The 25,913-nt window shown below is 40.4% G+C and overlaps 2 protein-coding genes across 2 annotated transcripts; one reads left to right on the forward strand and one right to left on the reverse strand.

The window, feature by feature from the left end:
* Nucleotides 1-1,986: 1,986 nt before the first annotated feature.
* LOC127620288 (lanosterol 14-alpha demethylase) lies at nt 1,987-10,573 on the reverse strand. Its single transcript, XM_052093475.1, is given in 11 exon segments — nt 1,987-3,173; nt 3,502-3,642; nt 3,645-3,669; nt 4,899-4,994; nt 5,078-5,273; nt 7,363-7,482; nt 7,563-7,737; nt 8,275-8,401; nt 9,122-9,298; nt 9,393-9,491; nt 10,226-10,573. Coding segments are annotated over 11 exon segments (1,512 nt in total). The 5' UTR covers nt 10,379-10,573; the 3' UTR covers nt 1,987-2,970.
* A 3,089-nt stretch (nt 10,574-13,662) lies between these two features.
* nup42 (nucleoporin 42) lies at nt 13,663-19,678 on the forward strand. Its single transcript, XM_052093477.1, has 7 exons — nt 13,663-14,303; nt 14,636-14,870; nt 15,661-15,749; nt 17,378-17,454; nt 17,630-17,716; nt 17,799-17,940; nt 19,115-19,678. The coding sequence occupies exons 1-7, from the start codon at nt 14,171-14,173 to the stop codon at nt 19,609-19,611; spliced, it is 1,260 nt and encodes a 419-aa protein (XP_051949437.1). The 5' UTR covers nt 13,663-14,170; the 3' UTR covers nt 19,612-19,678.
* Nucleotides 19,679-25,913: the final 6,235 nt, after the last annotated feature.

A 25,913-nucleotide genomic window follows, 5' to 3' on the forward strand; every position in this document is an offset into this window, starting at 1 on the left:
CAACAATCAGAGAACTGAAGCCAACAAAGCCCAGAAGAGACCGCACAATCCCATGACACACCTTTGACTTCCTTCATCCTCAAACTACTCGTATATTTCTGAATATTTTGCAATAAACGTAAAATATATTGTTTCTATATTTATAACCAACAACCTAAAATCAATCGTTTTATACACTCACCTAAAGGATTATTAGGAACACCTGTTCAGTTTCTCATGAATGCAATTATCTAATCAACCAATCACATGGCAGTTGCTTCAATGCATTTAGGGGTGTGGTCCTGGTCAAGACAATCTCCTGAACTCCAAACTGAATGTCAGAATGGGAAAGAAAGGTGATTTAAGCAATTTTGAGCGTGGCATGGTTGTTGGTGCCAGACGGGCCGGTCTGAGTATTTCACAATCTGCTCAGTTACTGGGATTTTCACGCACAACCATTTCTAGGGTTTACAAAGAATGGTGTGAAAACATCCAGTATGCGGCAGTCCTGTGGGCGAAAATGCCTTGTTGATGCTAGAGGTCAGAGGAGAATGGGCCGACTGATTCAAACTGATAGAAGAGCAACTTTGCCTGAAATAACCACTCGTTACAACCGAGGTATGCAGCAAAGCATTTGTGAAGCCACAACACGCACAACCTTGAGGCGGATGGGCTACAACAGCAGAAGACCCCACCGGGTACCACTCATCTCCACTACAAATAGGAAAAAGAGGCTACAATTTGCAAGAGCTCACCATAATTGGACAGTTGAAGACTGGAAAAATGTTGCCTGGTCTGATGAGTCTCGATTTCTGTTGAGACATTCAGATGGTAGAGTCAGAATTTGGCGTAAACAGAATGAGAACATGGATCCATCATGCCTTGTTACCACTGTGCAGGCTGGTGGTGGTGGTGTAATGGTGTGGGGGATGTTTTCTTGGCACACTTTAGGCCCCTTAGTGCCAATTGGGCATCGTTTCAATGCCACGGCCTACCTGAGCATTGTTTCTGACCATGTCCATCCCTTTATGGCCACCATGTACCCATCCTCTGATGGCTACTTCCAGCAGGATAATGCACCATGTCACAAAGCTCGAATCATTTCAAATTGGTTTCTTGAACATGACAATGAGTTCACTGTACTAAAATGGCCCCCACAGTCACCAGATCTCAACCCAATAGAGCATCTTTGGGATGTGGTGGAACGGGAGCTTCGTGCCCTGGATGTGCATCCCACAAATCTCCATCAACTGCAAGATGCTATCCTATCAATATGGGCCAACATTTCTAAAGAATGCTTTCAGCACCTTGTTGAATCAATGCCACGTAGAATTAAGGCAGTTCTGAAGGCGAAAGGGGGTCAAACACAGTATTAGTATGGTGTTCCTAATAATCCTTTAGGCGAGTGTATATTTCCATTGCTTTTAATTAAATTGTGTCATTCGCAATGCTTCATGGGATTGTAGTTCGTGTCCTCTTATACCTTTTGTCTTTATATTTTAAAATACTTCTTTGCGTCAAATTTAAAGTTTGTAATGTTGTGAATCACCTTGGAACTGGTTGGTTTATGAGTTATAACTCTTTTATAAAGGATTTTTTGACAAGTCAATGGGGAAAATACTTATGAAACCATCACGGCAAGTGCATGGGCTCTGTTGCGCTCTATTACGTATTGAGGTTTTGGAAAGAGGGGGCGTGGCTAATCCAAACCTCCAGCTTGTGGAAGTTCTAGAACTGCTAAAATTGCTGACAGCACTTTTAAGTCTGAATGTCTTTGCATTGTATAACAAATTAGTGGCATGTGAGAACAGTTCATTTAAAGTCATTGGGTATAATGTTATTTATGTTATTGAACATACTTTTATCCCACTGAGTTCACATATACTGTGTGAGTGTATGTGTGTGTGTGAGTATCTTATAATGATTTTCATTGTGTTTCACAGCCGTGCAATCATCCAGCTGCTCAAAGCTTTTATTCCATGGCAGTTAAAATTACATTTGATGTGGTACATTAACTCTGACATCCCAAAGCCACTGTTGAAATACAAAGATATAGTAAGAAGAGGACTGATGGTAGATGTACAAGCCAAACAGAAATGTAAAACCTCCTAACCCCAGGTGCCCTGGCATGATTTCAGTCATGAGATTTCACAGAATGAGTTTCATTCTGTGCCATTTGAGTCATCATTGAGTCTGTGTCGTGTACTTAGCCCCATCCCCTGGTGGCCATATGTAATTACTGTGATTGATCACATGACTCTCTGCCCAAGTATGGATGATTTTTGCACCAATCCCAACCCAAAAATGTGTTTTGCATTCCTTGATGCTACATTATTACTGAAGTCATCTGATCCAGGTGTTTTCAAGATGCTGTGTGCACATTGTGCTTCATGTGGATTATCTAATGATCTATACATCTGATTATCTTGTGTGTGGACTCGATTGAAAGATAATCACCTCCTCTAAATAATGATATGCAATATTTTATATTCTGTTTATTTTCCGTGAATTTGTAAGGGAAAGCGTGACCTATAAGCAACACCTGTTCACATGAAACATAATTGTCAAAGACATACTTATTATTGTGAGTAAAACAAATAGTCTGGTTGTATTTTACTATTTAAGAGCTTTCCAACAACATATGACACATGAATATTTGATGAGTTTGATGTTGTTACTGATTGTAATAATATAAACAGTACAATTTTGTTTTATAAATGATCAAAATGGAAAACTTCTGATTTATCTGCAGATTTTAAAGCACTTGATCAGTTTTGGTCATAATGTTCATGCATTGGAAATTAGAGCTTGTAAACATGTCAAGACTGTAGTTATTAATATTTGGACAATTATTATTTTTCTCCCGGGCCCATTTGAGCTTAAAGGTTTATTTTTTTGTTTTCACTTGCACTGGATTACAAAGTGTTTGTATTAAGAAGGACAACAAAAGCATAAATGTAATTTTGAGTTCTCTCAACAGTAGTTTCTTCACTATTGTTTAGTGCTGGTCTGTTGTTGTGTGTTTCTCCGTGTGTATTTGATGATGGGATTGTGCGGCGTGTGTATCATGGTTGTGTAGTTCACAGCAGGAAAGTGTCCGTCCACCAGCTCAAAGTCAAACAGCCTCAGCAGAGTCGACCAGATCGTTTTAATCTGCACATAGGCGAAATTTTCCCCGATGCAACGATGACGACCTATAAAAATGCATAAGCAGTGAAAATCAAAGTGTGAAACCAGAACCTCCGGCATCCCTCTAATAGGCCAATCTTTATTAAACATTGACTAACTATTAAACCACTCTCTTTTCAATCATTAGCAAAGCATCCCTTGCTTTTCTGAGTCATTATGGGACTTTGCATTGTTGTATTATCACATAAGTCACTGTTGATAAAATGGAAATGGTGTTGCACATTTATTCTAAACATTCAGTCCAAAACACCAGGAACTAGAAAGAAATGTTATCCGCTTCAACTCAGGCTGATCTGCCCCATAAACAACCCTTTACTGTAACCGAAATCTCACCCGCGCCGAATGGAATATAAGCAAACTTTTCTCCGGCCGCGGGGTTGTCATTTAAGTAGCGGTCCGGGTTAAATTGCAGCCGCTCTGACCACGTGTCCTGAAGCCTTTGGTTCACTGTTGGCGACACACACACTTGATGTCCGGTGGGATGGTGAATTCACCGACTTTCTGTTGAAGATGTGGAAACATTGATTTAGTTACAGGACGTTTTAGCTACCTGATATTTGGGTGTAATTTACCTCTGCTGAATTACATTGATGAATAACATTAATATACCAGTTTTAAGTGACACTTGACGTATATATGAAGACCCAGTTTACAATGGGTCAGGGTTGCTATTTAGCACAATGCTAAATTAAATCGAAGGGTATACAGCTTTTGTAAAACTTTGGCGAAAACAATATAAGACAATAAACTAATTTTCAGCAACACAAGTAACTAGTTTGTTGTACATTTTAAGAGCTGATTGTACAATAACACATCCACAAAATAATCCCAGACAGGATGGACAGGACGGGGGGTTATTTTGCGATAATGACCGGCTGACTGTAGATTATCCCGCTCATTACTCGGCTATTAATTACCTTCGAACTGCTCATTATCCCGACACGCAACTACCGGTCAAATAAATAAATGGACATGGAATATTTATAAGTTCATATCATCTTGTAGAGGAAAAAGGACTCGTAATATCTGAATCACTGCACTGATATTAATACCGGATGTGCGGTTGTTACTCAGAAATATCAGACCACTGGGAGGTCCGATTGACCAATCAGAATAGAGTATTCCAGAGACCAGGGTAAACATGGCGTTGCTAGACCCTATTTAGAAGGGGTTCCACCCCCTAAAAATCTGTGACTTTGTAATCGCACACAAATGTGTGATCGCTCATTGTGCTCTCGCTGCACGGGTTAAGCCGCGAGACCGCTTTCATTTACTTCTGTAATCTCCCTCAAGGAGAGAAAGTGGCGGGATGAATAATGAGTAAAAGTGACTGATGACATTACAATGATGGGACGTCATTGAAAGATATAATTTTTAGGCTAATGTTGTCTTTTTGTATAGTCAGTTCACAAAATGATGTCATTTTTGGGGAAAATACTTACGATGCTTAAACGCTCTCGAAGTAGATTTGTAGATACGCAAATTTAAATAAAGTATAATTGGACTAATTTGGGTGGTGAACTGTGCTTCATTACTGCCACCTACTGGCGTAAATTGTGATTTTAAAACGGTTCACTAAATGAATCGTGCTAAAATGAACAAACATGTTAAGCGGATTCAAGACTCGAGTCACGAGCTGATGACAGACAGAGAAACATCCTCTAAATAAATGTGACATTCAATCTGTGTGTTATATGCAAATATATATTGTTAGTAGTGTTGATGTGCACCTGTGGGGTCTTTGCCATCCTCATCATGGTCATTATGGGGGGTCGCAGTCTGAGCGTCTCCTTTAGACAACGATCTAACAAACTCAAGTCTTTCAGCTGCAGCAAAACACAAAGACACAGTCCTGTAGTGTCTGATTGATGCATATCATGACAGCTTAATGATCATTTTGTTGTATCACCTGGTCATAGTTGATCGGTGGAAGATCTTCTCCAAAGATGGTTTTCTGTTCACTGTAGCAACGTTCCTGTAACGTTCTGTCCCGTGCGAGGAAGAAGCCCATCCATGCGCTGGTGGTGGACGAGGTGTGCTGTCCTGCCAACAGCAGACCAATCAACATCCCTGCTATTTCGTCATCGTTAAGAGGACGTCCATCTCTACAGCAAACAAGAGATTTCATTGTGAGTACTTCAGTCACCATTCACTTTCTTTGTATGGCAAAACAGATGCAATATAAGTAAATGGTGACTGAAGCTGGCAGATCGCCAAATATCATCTAAGGTGAGTAAATGATGAACATTTAGCTTTGAAAACTGAATAAATATTATGGGATCTTAATATTGAATCATGTTCTTTCAGTTCACAGGACCACCATTAGAGGACAGTGTGTTCTTGGTATGCATGCTTCGCTTTACTAAAGTAAATCTACAGTACAGTAGGTAACTTTGTGTTTGTGATAAAAGTGCTTACTAACCTTATCAGTGTAAAGTTGTACACAATTTTACAAAGATAACACATTGCTTTAAAACTTGTGTGTGTTTTTATCACAATAAAATCATGTATAATGTTTATGTCTTGTGGCTATATGTTTGAAACCGAGTATTTTAACGTATTTGCCCCATTCACTTCCATTCTACAAGGCCTCACTGTTGCTGCCATTTTTGATTGTTTTTAACATTTTGTGTTCCCGGTCAAAAATGACCGGCCCATAAAGATTGTTTATAAATCTCTCATATTGCATATATTATCACAACATATTGCATTAGATATTTTATCAACTTCTTTTTTAGTAATTATGACTTTTTTGAACATATTAAAAAATATATTTTTATTGATAAAAGGATTCACTGAACTCATTCTGGGCCGGGGGGGCACACTCACTTCGGAAAACAAAAAATATATAATAAATACACAAATTAACCACTTGATCTAAACAAAGTTTGTGTCATTTTAAAGCTCAGAATAGGTGGCTAAAGCACAGAACTGGTAATCAGAAGGTTGCTGGTTCGATCCCCACAACCCCACTCCAGGTTGCTTTTTGGATAAAAGCATCTGCCAAATGCATAAATGTAAATGTTTCATTCTCATCATTTGCAAATTTGTTATCACAGTTGGTAAAACCATAAAAAGATGAGATAATCATGTGTTATATATTGCTGGAAATGTCTGAATTAGTCAAATGCAATAAGTGAATTAGTTTCACTCAGAGGTCAAACTGAGGTGAGTTTTAGTGTATGAAATTCCCACAAACACACATAAATATAATAAACAGGAGTGTCGTTTTGTCACGTTTTTCCTTATTACTTCCTGAAACACACATGTAACAGACAATGACATCTCGTAACTTACAGCAGAATATCCCGATTCAAACGAGCCCAAACGCAACATAATATGATGAGAACATCATATTCCTTAAAGAGTGCACATGGAAAGACGATGCATGAAAGCGCGCTCAACACACATAAAACTAAAATACTAAATCGTAAGAAAACAAATTTCATCCGGTTCAAATTAACCGGAACACAATATAAGGGTTAAATAAATGAGTCAAAAATGTTTTCTGTGTTAATATCATCACAGGAGGTCAGTGTATCTCGGCGAGTATTGACGCTGACTATCACACCTGGAGTCGTGAGTTTGAATCCAGGGCGTGCTGAGTGACTCCAGCCAGGTCTCCTTAGCAACCAAATTGACCCGGTTGCTAGGGAGGATAGAGTCACATGGGGTAACCTCCTCGTGGTCACTATAATGTGGTTCTCGCTCTCGGTGTGGCGAGTTGTGCGTGGATGCCGCGGAGAACAGCGTGTAGCCTCCACATGCGTTACGTCTCCGTGGCAACGCACTCAAAAAGCAATGTGATAATAAGCGTGGATTGACGGTCTCAGACGCGGAGGCCACTGAGATTCGTCCTCTGCCACCCGGATTGAGGCGAATCACTACACCACCACGAGGACTTGGAGCGCATTGGGAATTCCAAATTGGGGAGAAAATCACTGAAAAATATAAATATATATTGCCACAAATGCTGTCGATTGAGCTTTATTAGGTCGAAGTCGGTCTGTTAAAGAGACGGTGATCTGAGCTGTCAAATTTTAGGACTAAACCCGAAGTTCTGAGAATAGAGTTTGTGCAATCCCAAACCCGAGGTAATAAATTAAAAACGTGACATCTGAGTTACATGCGTCTAGTTGGTTTGAATGAATGGACTCTGAATGTTCATATGAGTTGTATATTAAAGTGCTGTACTTGTATGTGGCATCTATGAGCGTCTGCAGCATGTCGTCATCTTTCTCTACGGCTTCTCTCCGTTTCTTGATCACTGCATAAAATATTTTCTTGATTTCCAAATGTGCTCGATCCCTCCGTCTGAAAGCACAGTTAAACACAAGCTAATATGAAACTGCCACATATTGATTTGGTGTGACTGTCATTTTTCATTGTCGCACCTGAAGCTGGGTAGCGGCAGCCACCCGGGCAGCAGCCACGCTTCGTGAGTAAATCCTCCGTCAAGATCGGCGTAGAGCTGCGCGACTCGCTCGTTCAACATGCCGCGGATCTCACGACCGTGCAGACAGCGGCTCGCCGTCAGGATGATCAGCTCAGATAAAGCCTCAAACAGATCTAAAGAGGAAGACAGATGAGTTGGGTGCAGCTGTTCTGTTCTTTATGAAGCTTGTAAACTTGTAATGATTTCTTTGGATGTCAAAATACTTGCTCATATACCAGCTTAATATGCAGAGACAATGAGCACATTCTTACACCGATTATGTTTAACCCAACAACGTGAGGTCAAAAACCTCTTTTGGGTAGATTTTTGCATATTACCCCATTTTTGGGTTGCATGTAAACCCCTTTACCGGCATTCTTACAGGCTATCCATTGTATGCAAGTGTTATGCACATGACGGTTTACGTTTTAACATCACCATCAGGGAATAACTTGATGATTTCAATGATCGGTGTGCATGTAAACAGGCTCTATTGTGCATGTAAGTGCTTAATTATAAGCTATTGGAAGGTTGATCCATGTAACACTGTGATCGTGGTGCTTTTACACCATTTCTCCGTTTGAGTACTTGAAAATAGTTGACAGTTGCCTTAATAAAATACATAGAAATACATCTGAAATATTGTGAATGTGTGATGGATGTCTCCTTACTTCTCTCTCCATTGTCTCCCCATCGCTTGAAGTAATCTTTGGTTTCCTTTTCGATTATCTCAACATGCTGCTTGAAATGTGCAATATTCAGTCCTGTCTTCAACATTTTCTTCTGCTCCAGAAATAACTGAGTGCACAAACAAATCACTTCAACACTGAATGAAGGACAAAACGGAAATATATCCATTGGTTGTGGTTAAAGTCATTGAAGTTTGAACTACACAAATAAACACCATATAACGCCTAAAACATCTTCGTTTATAGTGTTAATATTGTCAAATCAGGAGGGTCTGGGTATCTCAGCGAGTATTGGCGCTGACTATCACACCTGGAGTCGTGAGTTTGAATTTAGGGCGTGCTGAGTGACTAGTCAGGTCTCCTTAGCAACCAGATTGACCCGGTTGCTAGGGAGGGTAGAGTCACATGGGGTAACCTCCTCGTGGTGGTGATTAGTGGTTCTCTCAATGGGGCATGTGGTGAGTTGTGTGTGGATCGTGGAGAGTAGCATGAGTCTCCACATGCTGTGAGTCTCCGCGGTGTCACGCACAACGAGTCACGTGATCAGATGCGCGGATTGACGGTCTCAGAAGCGGAGGCAACTGAGACTCGTCCTCCACCACCCGGATTGAGTAACCGCGCCACCACGAGGACCTACTAAGTAGTGGGAATTGGGTGTTCCAAATTGGGAAAAAAGGGGATAGATTTTTTTTATATATATATATATATATATTGTGAAATCAGTAAAACTCTAGTAAGCTCTGTGCCGAGACAGCATTTCAGACTCTGAACATGTTATTGATTCGCAGGTATATAATGCTTGTCTAGGTAGTCAGTCACATGATCTTACAGGATTGGGCACGTCGTATGCAACACCCTTGCCAAACACAGGTGTGGTGAGTCGTGCGTAAACGTCCTCTGCATTCAGATCTTCATTCTTGCTGTTGAACATGAGCGCAGCTGCATCACTTCCCAGGAGATACGTGAAGGTTTTCCCGACCATCGTGAAGCTGACCACAGGACCGTACTGCAGGACAACAAGTCGTGTACATGAACTCAATTTACTCGACTGATATTTGAACCTCTGAAGGTTTAATGCAGATGATTCGGCTGAAACTAACCTTCTCGTACGCCCACTCCAGAAACTCTATGGGACTCTTGCCGAAAGCCACAGCGTGACCCAGGAACGGAATGCTGGACGGGATTTGGGGAGGATATTTCTGAGGGAAAACAGAAATCAACATTTTAAAAGGACAAGTGAATAGACAGACAGAAACTGGAGATTGATGGTCAGAAAGATGGACAGACTGAAAGGACGGGTGAATATGTGGACAGATAGACAGATACTGTAGATAAATATATAGACAGACAGATATGTAGATAGACAGATAGAAAAGTAGATAGACAGATAGAAAGACAGACAAATAGGTAGATAGATAGGTAGAAAGACAGACAGACAAATAGGTAAATGGATAGATAGGTAGAAAGACAGACAGACAAATAGACAGATAGAAAGACAGACAAATAGGTAAATAGAAAGACAGACAGATAGGTAAATGGATAGATAGGTAGAAAGACAGACAGACAAATAGGTAAATAGACAGATAGGTAGATAGACAGACAGATAGGTAAATAGACAAATAGGTAGATAGAAAGACAGACAAATAGGTAGATAGATCGATAGACAGATAGAAAGAAAGACAGACAAATAGGTAGAAAGACAGATAGGTAGATAGACAGACAGATAAATGCGTTTTTAAATAGACAGAACCTGTTTACTTATTCTATTTAATTATTGTTATCCTATAATAGTCTTGATAAAGCTTTTTGAAAAAGAACAGATAATTGTCTTAATGAACTTTCCCCAATATTAAAACACAATAATGACAGCTCGTGCATGCTGTCCAGTTAATCAAACACACGTGATTCATAGTCATTAATAATGTGTACTCACTTTCTCCGAGTCTGTTGTGTGCTGTTTGAACATCAGTTTACTCACATATCCCACAGTGAGAGTGAACACAGATGTGATGAGAACTACTGACGTCAAACTCATCTTCTGCACTGTGTGCTCGATCATCTGACTGCTCAGCTCGAACAGCGTCATGTTTACACCACACAGTACAATTCAATGTGTGAAAAGAGTTAGAATATCGCCATTTACTGTTCATCAAACTGCTCTAGAAGACAGGCTGATTAATGTCCATGAGCACTGAGGACCAGCGAGCATCTCACTAATATAGTTTTATAGCGGCGCCTCTTCTCCGTTCGTCCACTGCCGCGTGTTCCGCCCCCACCTGATGTGACAACGCTGCTCATTGGTCAGCTGGGTGTGTCCATCAAGTAACTCCATGCTCCGCGTCCGCCGTCCCGCACGCTGATTGGCTGGTGCCACCTGAACTGATGTCTCCTTATATGACGTCACTCGCGTTGCTTTTGGTCCAGTTCTGCTAGAGAAGCTTCTCCGACATTTGTATTACAAGAGGGTGGCATATCAGTTTTGAAAATAATGTTTTAAAAATGACACCCCCACACTCTTTTTGGGTATTTAAAACAATTATTGGATATTTATTTCAATATAAACTGGAATTCTAATAGTTAAATAGTATATTTTTTATGTAGTGGGTTTATTAGAAACTAATGTGTTGGCTTCTATTGGTGATGTGTTATTTATAGTGACACTATATTAGGGACAAATGCACATACAAACCATTCAATCCTAATGGGATGTGGCCTAAAACATTTAATGATGGTTTTAATGATATTTGTAGTAGGACACATTAGATTATTTTCTTTTCAGCAGGGTTACCACAAAAAATGGGCTCCATATTGCCAGTAATGAAAACAATTAATAATGAATAATCAATATTTTTTGAGTCACCTTTATAAGCTAAACTAAAAGTAGAAAACACCCTCATATGACTTTCCTTTAGATCAAGGTTTTTCAGCCCCATCCACTAACTCAAGGAACCCAAATATAAAACCAGATAATCTAAATTTTCATGATAATACTTTAATAACGCTCTGTTATAACATGAACAGCACCGTATTAACGCACAGGCATAGCGGGGTTTAATCCCCGTGGGCCCATGGCTGTAGGGGTGGGCCCAACTCCCATGGAGGGCCTCATTCTCAGCATTACCCTATTCTCCCCATCAATGTTCATGGGAGGAGTGCATGTAAAAGCGTTCAGCGGGAGGCGGTGATGTTCACACGGAGACATTGCACAACAGCGAAAGCCATCTGTGTGGCGTAGACATAGGCTGTGTCGTAAAACCAGAAAATGCAGCATCCGGAGCGCTGTATACGGAAGGAAGGGAGCAAAGCATGTCCAAATCCAATGTTCATGTCACATCCTGTCTACAGCGATACCTTCTTCTCATCGATTTTTGAAGGCAGCATAGATGTATCTTTCACTGCCTTAGAAATCCCACAATCCTGTGCGCGCAGATCCACAGCGGTTGAGCCGAAGATGCAGCTGATAGCTAGTTTGTGTATAAATGTATGTTTTTATTCACTTTTCCCAACTTTTGATCCATTTCTAGTGAGAAAGTAGGATTGTAGTTATCAGATATTCACATGGTTATTACCAAAACTCTCCTGATTGTGTTCTAGATTACTGTATTAGACCATTCAGTCCAATCGAACCATAGTGAAACGGACGCATTACCTTTAGTGGACACCAGATGCTGATAATCCTAGCAACTATGTGACGTTATGCTGCCTCAGTAGCCTGTCCGAAACCAGTTTCTGGAGGTCCCTTCATACACAAATGTTGTCTGTTGAGTCATTGACTGATAGGGCAGCGAGGCAACAAGACAGCTCCCTTTGGTATCCTTCAGCCATTGATTTATATAAATATTTTCCTTTTTTTCATATTTCATAGAATATAGCATCTGAATGCTATAAGGCAGCTTGCAGCCTTTGGCCTAAAGCTTAAGTATTTCAAATTTGTGCCAATAGTGTCAACGAACACAAAAATAAACAATGTTATCAAATCATCTTTTAGGGTACACCCATCATCTGCAGTTGTTCAAATTGTCAGATAATCCCACCCCCAACTCACCCCACTGGTTGAGTAGCGTTGTTGGGGCAGGTCGAAATGGAATGGTCCAAACACTGGAATTTTGTAGTGCCACAGAGTCACCCTGTTTAATGTTGATGAAAATTAACCTATGAATGGCTTACTTATAGTTGTCATTGCATATTAAGCTGGGATAGGAGAAAGTATTTTAACACTGAAAGTTAGCTTTAACAAAAGCATTCCACATGGAGAGGGTCCACATATGGGGGCGGCCATGTTTGGATCACATGACCAGCCGAATACTACTCATTTAATCTCAGTAACCGTCCTGTTATTGAACACTTTCACTCATTGATTAATCATGGCTGACTGTAAATACTACATTTCTACAATAGCAATTGAAACTGAAAAAGATTGACTTTAAATGATGCTCCAAGCCGCTGTCAGTGTATGTCCAAGATGACTCAAAAACAAAAGTCACTGAGTGCTCCTATTTTTAAAGAAGATCTGTCTCAGAACAGTTTGAAAGGCACCTGATTTTCATCCTACCTCTCTGTATATATATAGACACATTTTCCTCATAAACAGCAGCATTTTCCAGCTTTTAGATGCAGCTGTGTTGATTAAATATTTGCAAAAAAACAAATAAAAAAATTTGGGCTGTCGATTTAACGCGTTAATTCAGTGCGGTACATTTTACAAAAAATAACGAGTTAAAAAAATTTACGCATTTAATGGCAATGCCCACAGACCATATAAGGAAGATTCCTGAGTAATGCTTGTAGTACCACCTGTTTACTCCAGGGGGCAGTAAGTGACACTTCAGCTGTGTGAGCAACACACAGTTTATACAGTGAAGAAACACTTCAGCAGAAAAACACAAACATGAGTTACATTCTTGTGTTCAAAACACTCAATGGAGCACAAATCTGAACTAAGAGATCTCAAGATGTGTTTAAAGATTGAGTATTAAACTATATTTAATTTGACACAGTGACCTAAACATGTATGTTCATGACGCAACACACACGAGACGCTACACAAGCATGTCTGACGCAGGTGTACATTGACGGTCTCTTAAACAAGCCCTCATAATAAATCTCTGATTGATAAATTCACTTGTGTAATGGATTACTGTGAACTGTGTGACAATGATTGACTTATGATCAATAATATGGTAGTAAACAATACATTGTGTTCTAAAGACTGCTTTTTGTATCATCTTATCAATGATGAACTCTTCTGCTACAGGAATGTAATGCATTTTAATTATCTGAATATATATATATATATATATATATATATATATATATATATATATATATATATATATATATATATATATAGGAAAAGAGTGTTATGGATCTTAACCCCATTGAGCTTTTGTGAGATCAGTAGGTGCATGAGAAGTGCCCGACAATACAGTCACTGAGTCACATCTATGTCAAGTGCTACAGGAAGTGTGGGGTGAAAGGTCACCTGAGAATCTGGACAAACTGACAGCTAGAATGCCAACGATCTGCAAATCTGTCATTGCTGCTTGTGGAGATTTTTTTCTTTTTGAAATAGTGATTTTTCCCGCTATTAATGTCCTGGCTATATATTGTGATCAGTTGAATGCCACTTTGGTAAATAAAAGTACCAATTTCTTTCTATAAGAACAAAATCTCTACATTATTCCAAACCTTTTGGCCGCTATTGTGTATATATAATATGTAATATATTTTATTACATCATCGATTAATCAAGGCGAAGACGCCGCATTGAGACTTTTATTTTGAAAGAATTTGTTGACGTCCAAATGTGCGTCTGACGTCACGCCAGTGGCCGAGGTTTGCGGAAGCGTGTGAAACTGTGTGAGCTTGGTTAGTGTTTATGAAGTGTAACATGACGGTGTGCAGCTTCTTTCTTCAGGGCCGCTGCAGATACGGAGATAAATGCTGGAATGAACATCCGAGAGGCGGAAGAGGAGGAGATTATAGCGGAAACCAGCAGAGCAACAGAGGAGGTCAATCAAACACAAACTTTATCTCTGATATAAAACGGCATTGAGTAGCCTAATGTTGGACAATATTTACATTGTTATAGTTGATTTTAATAGCATCATATCAATCATTCAGTACCTTATATGAAAGTACCATGGAATTATCTGATTATATCACTGAATTATGTACTTAAGTGTTCAGTAAGTGTTAGTCCAGACCAGCCAAACAGATTTGAGTTCTCAAAATGACTCAAAACAGTGTTAAACTCAGTGTGGATTAAATGGAGGTTTGCCAACATTGACTACAGTGTTCCTCTTAAAGTGTCTGTTTACATGTGTTGTGTGTCTGTCTCCAGGCTATGGGAATAGAGTGTGGATAAACCCATCTCAAAGGACCAGTGGTGGCGATTACATCCAGCCCTCCACGTTCTCTCGAGGTGGTGGCAATGACTGGAACAGAGGCGGTGGGACGAGAGACCCCAAAAGCTCTGATTTCAGCTTCTCCAGCCAGAACAGATTCTCAGCGCTCAACACTCAAAGTAACTTTGATAAAGGAGAACAAAACGCAGCGGATAACAATGCAAAACATGTGTAAGTGCTCTTTATGGATGCAGAATTCAGTTTTATGGACCTGAAGTCAAATGGGTTTGACGGGACGTATCCATATTGAGTTCAGTGTTTAAGCTCAGTTAATGCTTTTGTGCTGTCTGCTTCATTAGCATATTGATGTCATTGATGCCAGAGGTCGACCGATTATGGATCTTTCCGTTACCGAAAGCTAAGGTGGTTGTAAAGGCCAATAACCGATTAATCAGCTGATAGTTTTTAAAATCGATTAATTGAATGGTACATACGTTTTCTTAGACATGGAGACCAACTGAAATACAAAAAAGAAGATTGGGTGCATAACATGGGAATTTTATAAATAAACAAGCCTAAAACACACAGAGGACTCTTATTTTGAAATGACATAGACTTGGCTCTGTTACAATGCTCTGTATTAAGTATTAACCAAATTAAGCTTTTTATAGCCTTTTATTATTATTATTATTATTATGGCTGTCAATTGATTAAAAGTGTTAATCGAAATAATGAATTGTAATGCCGATAAATTAATCGGAATTAATCACATATGTAAATATTTTTTGAGAAGGCCCCTCAAATAACAGTCAATATATATTATAAATAGTTACATTTAAATAATTATAAATAAAACCATTATCATTTACATTCTGAAGTTGGAGATGTATGCGCTGACGAGGGACGTTTCTATATAGTCATTTTTCTTTGCTTGCCCTCGCTTCAATTTTAAAAATATTTAAGTGATGCTCTCTGCATCTGTATTGTTTTATAATTGAATGTTTGTCTGTTTTTATTTCAGTGAAACAATCCAGCAAGATATGGAGAGCTGGCAGACCTCTGGCCAGTGGCCGTTTTCATGTTATTCTGTTCTCAAGGGGCAGATCTCAGGTGAGATTCACACACAGTTCACATCACCTGACTTTTAAAACATATTAAATAATAAAGAAAATGTATATTTGTTTATATATGGGTGATTTAATGTGTTTTAGCCATCAGACCCAGACTTTCAATATTAAACTATTAAAATACTTTATAAAAATACAATTTATTATATGTTTAAAACTATGATCATCTAAACATAGAGTCAAATAAACAGAAGCCATTTCAAACAATCCAAACAATTTTGCCCCTAATAAAGTTTGGTCAAAAGTTAGTGTGCTTGTTAACCAAGTGAACAAAAATGAAATATGAGACAAAATAAAGAAAATTCAAGAGAAATATCAAATATTTTTATTCACTGTCATTTCCAATCAAGCTGTATGTGATGAGGAGGGTGTGGCTTGGCTGTGGTGGTGCACGACCGGTGGGAGGGCGAGATAAAGGGGAGCCGGAGCCGCCAGTTTGAGAGAGAGAGAGAGAGACAGACAGAGAGAGCGAGAGAGAGACTCACGTGGACTGTTCAGCCGGTTCCACCTCCTCCTCACCCATCCTTATACTGTTACACTGTCATTTTGTGAAATTGTGCAAAAAAGTGTGAATTTTTTATTTTGGATACATAAAATGTTAGTTATGAAATTAGCCTGAGCAAGACGTCAGGAGTCGGTCATTTTATTTGAAAAAGGTTATAAATGTCATTTCCATCAGCATCATTTCCATTGCACAGAATTCTATTCAACTCTATTTAATTTAAGATGTGCTGGAAATGACATGAATCTCATGGGATGCATGAACATTGTTCGACATTGTTGACATGTATGTTAAATCTCCATAGCATGTAATGTGACCGTTATAGGGTTCCCGCGGGTCCTTATAGACTTAAAATGTCTTAAATTCAGTTTTCAAAATGTAAGGCAATAAACAGTCTTAAATGGTATAACAAAAGTCTAAAATATCATTCAAAGAGGTCTTTAATTTCGGGACAGATAAACAGGACTCCCGATATGGCCAGATGTAATTATAAGTAAGCTGTGATATAATTAAATATAGTCTGCATGTGCTGCACACTTCAAAGTGAAGATGCGGCACTGTTGCACGTTCTCCAAGAGTGTTTATTTTACAGCGTGCATATAGTAATAAGTTATAAATGATTGTAAGAGTGCATATATTATTTCCCTTATATGTTTGAGCAACTGGGATTACAGACATTTCAAAATAAGAGTCCCGGTGTATTTTCTGCTTGTTGATAGTCCTGCGTTATGCACCAAATCTTCATTTGTTTTTCTGGTTATTATTGGAAATTTGGTTTCTGTGTCCATCCCATCACAGTATCAATAAATCAGTTTTAAAAACTATCGACCGATTTCTCTCTTATCGCCACATTTCAACACATTATTGTTTCAGCAAAATCCGATATTGATCAACCTCTAATTCATATTTGTTGATATATTGATACAAAAAATTATTTTAATATGATCTCTGGTATGGACATATTGTACTGTTTGTTCAAGTCTTAAAAAAGGTCTTAAAAAGTCTTAAATCTGTGCAGCATCCGCTCTAAAGTGTTGTATAATTGCTTTGTAATTTGGCGACGTGGTTTGAGAATGGAGGGGATTTTTAACTGTGCTTGTGTCTCACAGGGTTTGTTGAGTTGTCTCCTGAAGAGCTGAGACTGGAATATTACACTAGCAGCGCATCTGGTGACCTTCAGGCTTATGTATGAGAATGACATCACTTCCTCCATAATTATGATCTAAAGAGTTTATTTAAAAACTATAATAAGTCCACAAGGGAAATTTGAAGTTTGAGTTTGACTGTAGCATCAGTGCATGTCTTGAAGGAAACATCTATAATGGTTTAATTAAGAGTTTCACTCAGGTGTGATGTTTCAGGTGAACTCAGTGCAGCAGCTGGCCAACCAATGGAGGAGCAGAGTTCAAGAACTCCGAACCATGAGCAGCTCCACTCAGATCAGTGTGGTAAGATAATGCTGCATGTGGCATCAGTGATGATATGAAACTATTCCCTGATCTTTACAACATGTGAGTGTGATTTCCTCAGATGTCAGAGCTCAATAACTCCAGTTCTCAAACAACATCACATGGGTTTGGATCCTCAAGCTCTGGGTTCAGCTCGACAGCATCTGGGTTTGGAACCACACCAGCATCATCATCAGCAGCAGCAGCAGCGTTTGGAGCAGGAGGTATGACGTGTGAACACTGACAGAGTTTGAGCATTTTCAAAAGCCCGTTCACTTCTCTTCTGAACGCTTAATATGGAAGTATATTAATGACAAATGTCTTGCATTATTAGTAAAAAAGAAAACGAGTAGAAAAATGAGGTTTTATTGCACCACCTAGTGGTGACGCATCATAGCAGCAAGTGAAGATGCGCATCGGCATTACTTGAATTTAATTTGTAAAGCGAAATAAAAAGGACCAAATTCTAAAGGGATTGAAGGGAAAGGAGGTGGCGAGAACCGGCTTTACAAAATAAATAATATTTGAATAATGAACTTAACCCAAAAAAGACGGCCCCGTCTGCAGGCAGGTCATCCCCGCCTTCCTGAATCTGGGAGAGGACGGGGGAGGGAAACAAACTATAATAATTAAAAGAGAGCGAGCGAATTAAAAGAGTACCTCACTTTAACAGTGAGGTACCCCCCAAAAACCTTGGACACTTCTCCACCCTCTAATGGATGACAGCCGCTCCTCCCCGGCAGACCTCCGGCCCCTGGTGGACAGAACGCCCCGTCGCGTCCTCGGGAAACAGAAGGGGTCTCCCCCGCCCCTGACAGCGACCCTGACCGCTCCAGGCGGTCGGCTAGGAGCCCCTTCTCCCTTTGCGGTCAGCGGCCGTTCGTCCGCTCTCAGACGGCCGCTGTCCTCCGTCCCCCAGCGGATGGCCGTGGCTGCTCCATTGGGGTGGATGGTAGTGGCGAGGACTCTACTATGGCGCATCCCTCCTCCTTCCCGGATTTCGGCACCAGTGTAAAGGGATTAAAGGGAAAGGAGGAGGCGAGAACCGGCTTGATAATATAAATAATATTTTAATAATGTACTTAACCCAAAAAGACAAACACACACAGGTGTCGGACAGCTGCCCGTAAATCTCTCTCTCCGTCACGCTGCCGTCTCCGGTCGGCCTTTATCCCTCTCTGGGGCTAATTAGTCTGATTAGGCTGTGTAGTCACTGTTTATGCAATTAGTGCAATTCAACATGCTTAATTTGTACCAAAGACATTTGTGATAAATGTACTTCCATAACGTAATCTTATGACTCTGTATTCTACAACAAATCTCCCGTTAATACACTGCTTACCTTGTCATTAGACGACAGAAACGATTTGTTTAGTGAACGATTGGTTGTCTTCTCAGGGTTTGGCTCGGACTCTCAGAGCAGCAGCTCTTTTAGCTTTGCCTCGCCCGGAACTGGTTTTGGAGCATCAAATACCCAGCAAGCATCTGGATTTGGCTCTACATCCACCACAGCTCAGCCCTCGTCAGGTTTCGGCAGTTCCGCTCCGTCTGCGGCGTCCTTCTCCTTCGCAGCTCCAGATGCGGCAAATAAACCCAACACAGGAGCGTTCGGCTCTGCCGCGGAGTTCAGCTTCACCTCCTCCGGTAGCTCCGCGGGAGGGTTTGGCAGCGTGTTTGGGGCATCGGCACCAGCAGGGGGCGGAAGTGTGACTCAGAGAAACAGCAGTTTGTTTGGTGGAGCGGCAGGCATTGGGAATTCTGGGAATGCTGCGGACAGTCTCTTCACAGCTCCGAGTGATCTGACCCCTGATGAAATTAAGGAATTCACAGCGAAACGCTTCACACTGGGACAAATCCCCCTTAAACCGCCTCCCGCTGACCTGCTCATGGTCTGACACATGGTCTGGTGGTTTGTGAGCTGGTCTTTTAATACAACATAAATAAATGTGAAAAATTCACAAATGTGTCGTTCTGTTGTTTTTAAGCTTTACTGCAATCACAACACTTTAGGGTAAATCATCAAACAACTGAAGTGTCTGTCTGTCTATCTGTCTGTCTGTCTGTCTCTCTCTGTCTGTCTGTCTGTCTCTGTCTGTCTGTCTGTCTGTCTCTCTCTGTCTGTCTCTGTCTTTCTATATCTCTGTCCATCTATCTTTATTTCTGTCTGTCTATCTGTCTCTCTCTCTGTCTGTCTGTGTCTATCTTTCTGTAGGTCTGTATATCTGTATATCTATCTGTCGACATGTCTGTCTCTCTGTCTTTCCATATGTCTGTCTCTCTGTCTCTGTCTTTCTATATCTCTGTCTATCTATCTGTATTTCTGTCTGTCTCTCTCTGTCTGTCTGTCTCTCTGTCTTTCTATATCTCTATCTCTGTATTTCTGTCTGTCTCTCTCTGTCTGTCTTTCTATCTGTCTGTCTGTCTCTCTGTCTTTCTATATCTCTGTCTATCTATTGTCTTTCTATCTATATTTCTGTCTGTCTGTATATCTGTCTATCTATCTGTCGACATGTCTGTCTTTCCATATGTCTGTCTGTCTATCTTTATTTCTGTCTGTCTCTTTCTGTCTCTCTCTATCTGTCTGTCTGTCGCTCTGTCTTTCTATATCTCTGTCTATCTATCTGTCTCTGTCTGTCTTTCTATCTGTCTGTCTTTCTCTCTCTGTCTGTCTTTCTATCTGTCTGTCTGTCTCTCTGTCTTTCTATATCTGTGTCTATCTGTATTTCTGTCTGTCTCTGTCTGTCTTTCTGTCTGTCTGTCTCTCTGTCTTTCTATATCTGTGTCTATCTGTATTTCTGTCTGTCTCTGTCTGTCTTTCTGTCTGTCTGTCGCTCTGTCTTTCTATCTCTCTGTCTATCTATCTGTATTTCTCTCTGTCGACCTGTCTGTCTGTCTCTCTGTCTGTCTCTTTATTTCTGTCTGTCTCTGACTTTCTATCTGTGTCTATCTGTATTTCTGTCTGTCTGTCTGTTGACATGTCTGTCTGTCTCTGTATTTCTGTCTGTCTATTGACATGTCTGTCTGTCATCATGTCTATCTATCTCTCTTTTTTCTATCTATCTTTGTCAATCTGTCTGTCTTTTTACAGTGAGGAAAATAAGTATTTGAACACCCTGCTATTTTGCAAGTTCTCCCACTTAGAAATCATGGAGGGGTCTGAAATTGTCATCGTAGGGGCATGTCCACTGTGAGAGACATAATCTAAAAAAAAAATCCAGAAATCACAATGTATGATTTTTTAACTATTTATTTGTATGATACAGCTGCAAATAAGTATTTGAACACCTGAGAAAATCAATGTTAATATTTGGTACAGTAGCCTTTGTTTGCAATTACAGAGGTCAAACGTTTCCTGTAGTTTTTCACCAGGTTTGCACACACTGCAGGAGGGATTTTGGCCCACTCCTCCACACAGATCTTCTCTAGATCAGTCAGGTTCCTGGGCTGTCGCTGAGAAACACGGAGTTTGAGCTCCCTCCAAAGATTCTCTATTGGGTTTAGGTCTGGAGACTGGCTAGGCCACGCCAGAACCTTGATATGCTTCTTACAGAGCCACTCCTTGGTTATCCTGGCTGTGTGCTTCGGGTCATTGTCATGTTGGAAGACCCAGCCTCGACCCATCTTCAATGCTCTAACTGAGGGAAGGAGGTTGTTCCCCAAAATCTCGCAATACATGGCCCCGGTCATCCTCTCCTTAATACAGTGCAGTCAGCCCTGTCCCATGTGCAGAAAAACAACCCCAAAGCATGATGCTACCACCCCCATGCTTCACAGTAGGGATGGTGTTCTTGGGGTGGTACTCATCATTCTTCTTCCTTCAAACACGGTTAGTGGAATTATGACCAAAATGTTCTATTTTGGTCTCATCTGACCACATGACTTTCTCCCATGACTCCTCTGGATCATCCAAATGGTCATTGGCAAACTTAAGACGGGCCTTGACATGTGCTGGTTTAAGCAGGGGAACCTTCCGTGCCATGCATGATTTCAAACCATGACGTCTTAGTGTATTACCAACAGTAACCTTGGAAACGGTGGTCCCAGCTCTTTTCAGGTCATTGACCAGCTCCTCCCGTGTAGTTCTGGGCTGATTTCTCACCTTTCTTAGGATCATTGAGACCCCACAAGGTGAGATTTTGCATGGAGCCCCAGTCCGAGGGAGATTGACAGTCATGTTTAGCTTCTTCCATTTTCTAATGATTGCTCCAACAGTGGACCTTTTTACACCAAGCTGCTTGGCAATTTCCCCGTAGCCCTTTCCAGCCTTGTGGAGGTGTACAATTTTGTCTCTAGTGTCTTTGGACAGCTCTTTGGACTTGGCCATGTTAGTAGTTGGATTCTTACTGATTGTATGGGGTGGACAGGTGTCTTTATGCAGCTAACGACCTCAAACAGGTGCATCTAATTTAGGATAATAAATGGAGTGGAGGTGGACATTTTAAAGGCAGACTAACAGGTCTTTGAGGGTCAGAATTCTAGATGATAGACAGGTGTTCAAATACTTATTTGCAGCTGTATCATACAAATAAATAGTTAAAAAATCATACATTGTGATTTTTGGAGTTTTCTTTTTAGATTATGTGTCTCACAGTGGACATGCACCTATGATGACAATTTCAGACCCCTCCATGATTTCTAAGTGGGAGAACTTGCAAAATAGCAGGGTGTTCAAATACTTATTTTCCTCACTGTATATGTATTTTTTGTCTATATGTCTGTCTGTCTTTCTAGCTGTCTGTCTGTCTATATATGTGTCTGTCTTTCTGTTAATCTGTCTGTCTTTGTGTCTACGTAGTTGTCTATCGATCTGTCAGTTGATCTGTCTGTCTGTCTGTCTAATCTTTCTATCTGTCTTGCAGAACACAAACAGGGTACTGGATGATTGTTCAATTATATATAAATGTAAAGGGAACATTAAAACATGGTATTTTCACAGTACTTTATTGAGAGTTGAAGATATTTTACTAAAAGTGTTTGAACTCAGAATACAGCGAGATTATAATGTATAATTAATGTTGATTTTGAACATGATCTGTGCTGTGATTGGTGGAAATGGGAGACACATGACAGACAGCTGGTTGAAACATGTGCTCGTCTCTCTGCGCTCTTCAGACTCTGGAGGAGTTTACGGAGGGGTCTGATAAAAACATTATGATACTAATGATATGCGCACACAGGTAACACACACACACCTACTACAGCACATTCACCTGTTAAAGTTTATTTAGATGTGAAAACACAATGTTACCTGAGAGCCCAGACTTCAGTTTTATAGATCCTTTTGAGAAGAGTTTAATGTTCAGTCACACTTAATGTAGGTTTCTACATTATAAACACTGGTCAGCTGCCTGTCACTAATAAAAACTGTCAAGTTTAAATACTTCGGATGTAAATAAATACAGATGTTAATGGTAATGATTCAGTACCATTGTTTTGCCAGCTGATCACTTTACCATGCTACCCCTACTTTGTTTTGCAAGAGGTATGAACATACCTAACTATCAAAAAAAATAAATAAATATGTTTGTACAAAACGTTCATGCAAGTATATGGTTATTAAATAAATTGTAGTTTACTGTTTGGATACTGGTTAAACAAATCTAGAAGTCAGAAACTTTAAATAATCTACTTCAAAATTGGTATGTTGTGGCCAATGACGGATTTGGGCTATTAAACATCTTGCACTGTCAACTAAATTAAACAATTATAATATTTCAATAAAAGCATGAAATTGGTAAAGGAATATTCTGGGTCCAATACAAGTTAAGCTCAATCGACAGGATGTTTGGCATAATGCTGATTGCCACGAAATTTTCTTTAAAAATAGCAAATGTGTGTTCCAGTGAAGCACTTACAATGGAAGTGAATGGGGGCCAGTTTTTGGAGGGTTTAAAGTCAGAAATGTGACGCTTTGTGCAATTTGTTGTAAAATGATATACTCAAAAACACTGTAACTTAACTCGAAGTTTAGTAAGTGATTTTATCTTGCTAAAATCATGTTAACTAGAGATACACAAATGTATCATCTGTCAATTATTGGCCAAATTAAAACCATCGGCAGATCGGCCATTAGCATGAAAACACAGATTTGAAAAACCGATGGTTGATTTATAGTGAATTAGTCAAACACTTTGTAAAAACTCTGTTATAAGAGTTATATATGTCATAATATGTTGGAGGGTTGGCACTCCCAAGAACACGCCAATTCGGAAAAACGCCATAAATGGACGTGACATTTGTGAACGGGGCATTTACCCATACATGATGAGGGAAACCATACAAAACGCTTTGAAACCAGAAGACTTGGTCTGCTGAGATATTGGTATGATATATATTAATGCTGCATGATTGATTGAGTGATTAGTGCATTCAGCACTTCAGTCAGCGCTGTGTGAGCAAGCGGCGCCCTCTAGCGGTCTGGATGCCATTATCCATGATCTAACCTGTTGTTACACTTAATAAAATGTGGTTTGTTATTTAAGCTCAGCACACTGGCGTTCACACTGCACCACTTTATATAAAGAAGTTGTATAATGTCCTGGGATTCAGCTATCAGCGGTGTGCTCGGATCCCTTCAGATAACACAAACATCCCTCAGAGCGCTGCTTACATTAGCACCAGCGAGCTGTGCAAGAGAATCAACCAAAGTCTAAAAAGAGAGATCGGAAACGTGGAGATAAACATCAAGCTTTCCATGCAACAAAACAACAAAGGGTGATTATGGAAACTGAGAAGGGTGTTGACACCCTCGAGAAAGATTTAGGCCTTTTTGACCTCCCATCCTTAAAGTAATGAAGCCCAGAGCTGGAAGCCAGCGGAACCGTGCCCGTCTCGCCCATCGCACTGCTCCATCCGTGTACTGAGCATGCTCTACAATGGCCGTGGCATGAAGGGCTTCCTTGAAAACAGGAATTGTCTGGGTTTGGCGTTTGCAGGTGGAGGATCTTGTCCGATTGATTTTCCTTCAAGGACAATCTTAACTTTTCCGACGGAAAGTCCAGACCTAAAAATCTTCCCAAAGTTTCTTCAAAACTGTACTGCTGTTCAGTCAACTCCTACGGCAGCACAGGAAGTGCCTTTACACCTTTTTCCTGCATAGGAAGTGCTCCGGGAACACATGGAAGCAGGATATGGAGTCTTTGCTGGGTTCACACTACTCTTGAGCTCCCGGGAAAACCAGCTCCACTTCCTGACTAATGTGAAGAACATCCTGCGCCTTGGAAAATTTGAGTGTCTTTCATTGGTCCAGCTGATGTGGAGGATGAAGGTTACGGACTGCCATTGGATGGGACCCAACAAACGTGTGTTTTTTACTTATTTTAAAAGAACATTCTGGGTTTCAATTTTCAGCATTTGTGGCATATTGTTGATTACCACAAAGGTTTATTTCGACTCGTCCCACCTTAAAAATAATAAAATAAATTGAGGTTCCAGTGAGACACTGACACTGAAGTCAATGGGGGGGGGGGGGTTGTCAGACTTCACACAGATGTGGTCTGTAAGTGATTTAATGACAGTAAAATCATGTTAACACACATATTGACTCCAGTCAGGTCTCCTTAGCAACCAATTGGCCCGGTTGCTAGGGAGAGTAGAGTCACATGGGGTAACCTCCTCGTGGTCGCTATAATGTGGTTCTCGCTCTCAGTGGGGCGTGTGGTGAGTTGTGCGTGGATGCTGCGGAGAGGTGTGTGGAGGCTTCCCGCTATTCATGCTCAACAAGTCACGTGATAAGATGCACGGATTGACGGTCTCAGACGCGGAGGCAACTGAGATTCGTCCTCCGCCACCCGGAATAAGGCGAGTCACTACGCCACCACGAGGACTTAGAGCGCATTGGGGAGAAAAGGGGTAGAAATAAAAAAAATGTAGTCGCCTCTGGCGTGCGTTCATATGCGGTTTCGTCAGATATCATCTTGTGAGTTATTGAATATACTGTATTTTTAGAGTGCACAACCAGTGCGTCTTGAGCTGCTGTTCACCCATTCTGCTCCTGACGAGCTCCCTGCACCACACACAACAAGAGAGAGTCCTGAACAAATGACTCTTTTGAACCGGATCTTTTAGAACTGAGGGTTTGAACTCCGGAGACAATTGCTCCCAAGTAATTTTTTTAGTCTGGAGCCCTGATCCAGCATGAGAGTTCATCCATCTCACGCTATTACTCGCTCATTCACTCATTCATCATGAGATATTA

This window comes from Xyrauchen texanus, chromosome 26 (assembly GCF_025860055.1).
Source record: "Xyrauchen texanus isolate HMW12.3.18 chromosome 26, RBS_HiC_50CHRs, whole genome shotgun sequence".
In the NCBI taxonomy this organism is placed as follows: domain Eukaryota; kingdom Metazoa; phylum Chordata; class Actinopteri; order Cypriniformes; family Catostomidae; genus Xyrauchen; species Xyrauchen texanus.

Excerpts from the sequence above, each read along its gene's own strand:
- nup42 (XM_052093477.1), top strand. The coding sequence starts at position 14,171 with ATGAAGTGTAACATGACGGTGTGCAGCTTCTTTCTTCAGGGCCGCTGC. Across the intron at positions 14,304-14,635 it reads CCAGCAGAGCAACAGAGGAG|GCTATGGGAATAGAGTGTGG; the intron begins GTCAATCAAACA and ends GTCTGTCTCCAG. Across the intron at positions 17,941-19,114 it reads AGCAGCGTTTGGAGCAGGAG|GGTTTGGCTCGGACTCTCAG; the intron begins GTATGACGTGTG and ends TTGTCTTCTCAG.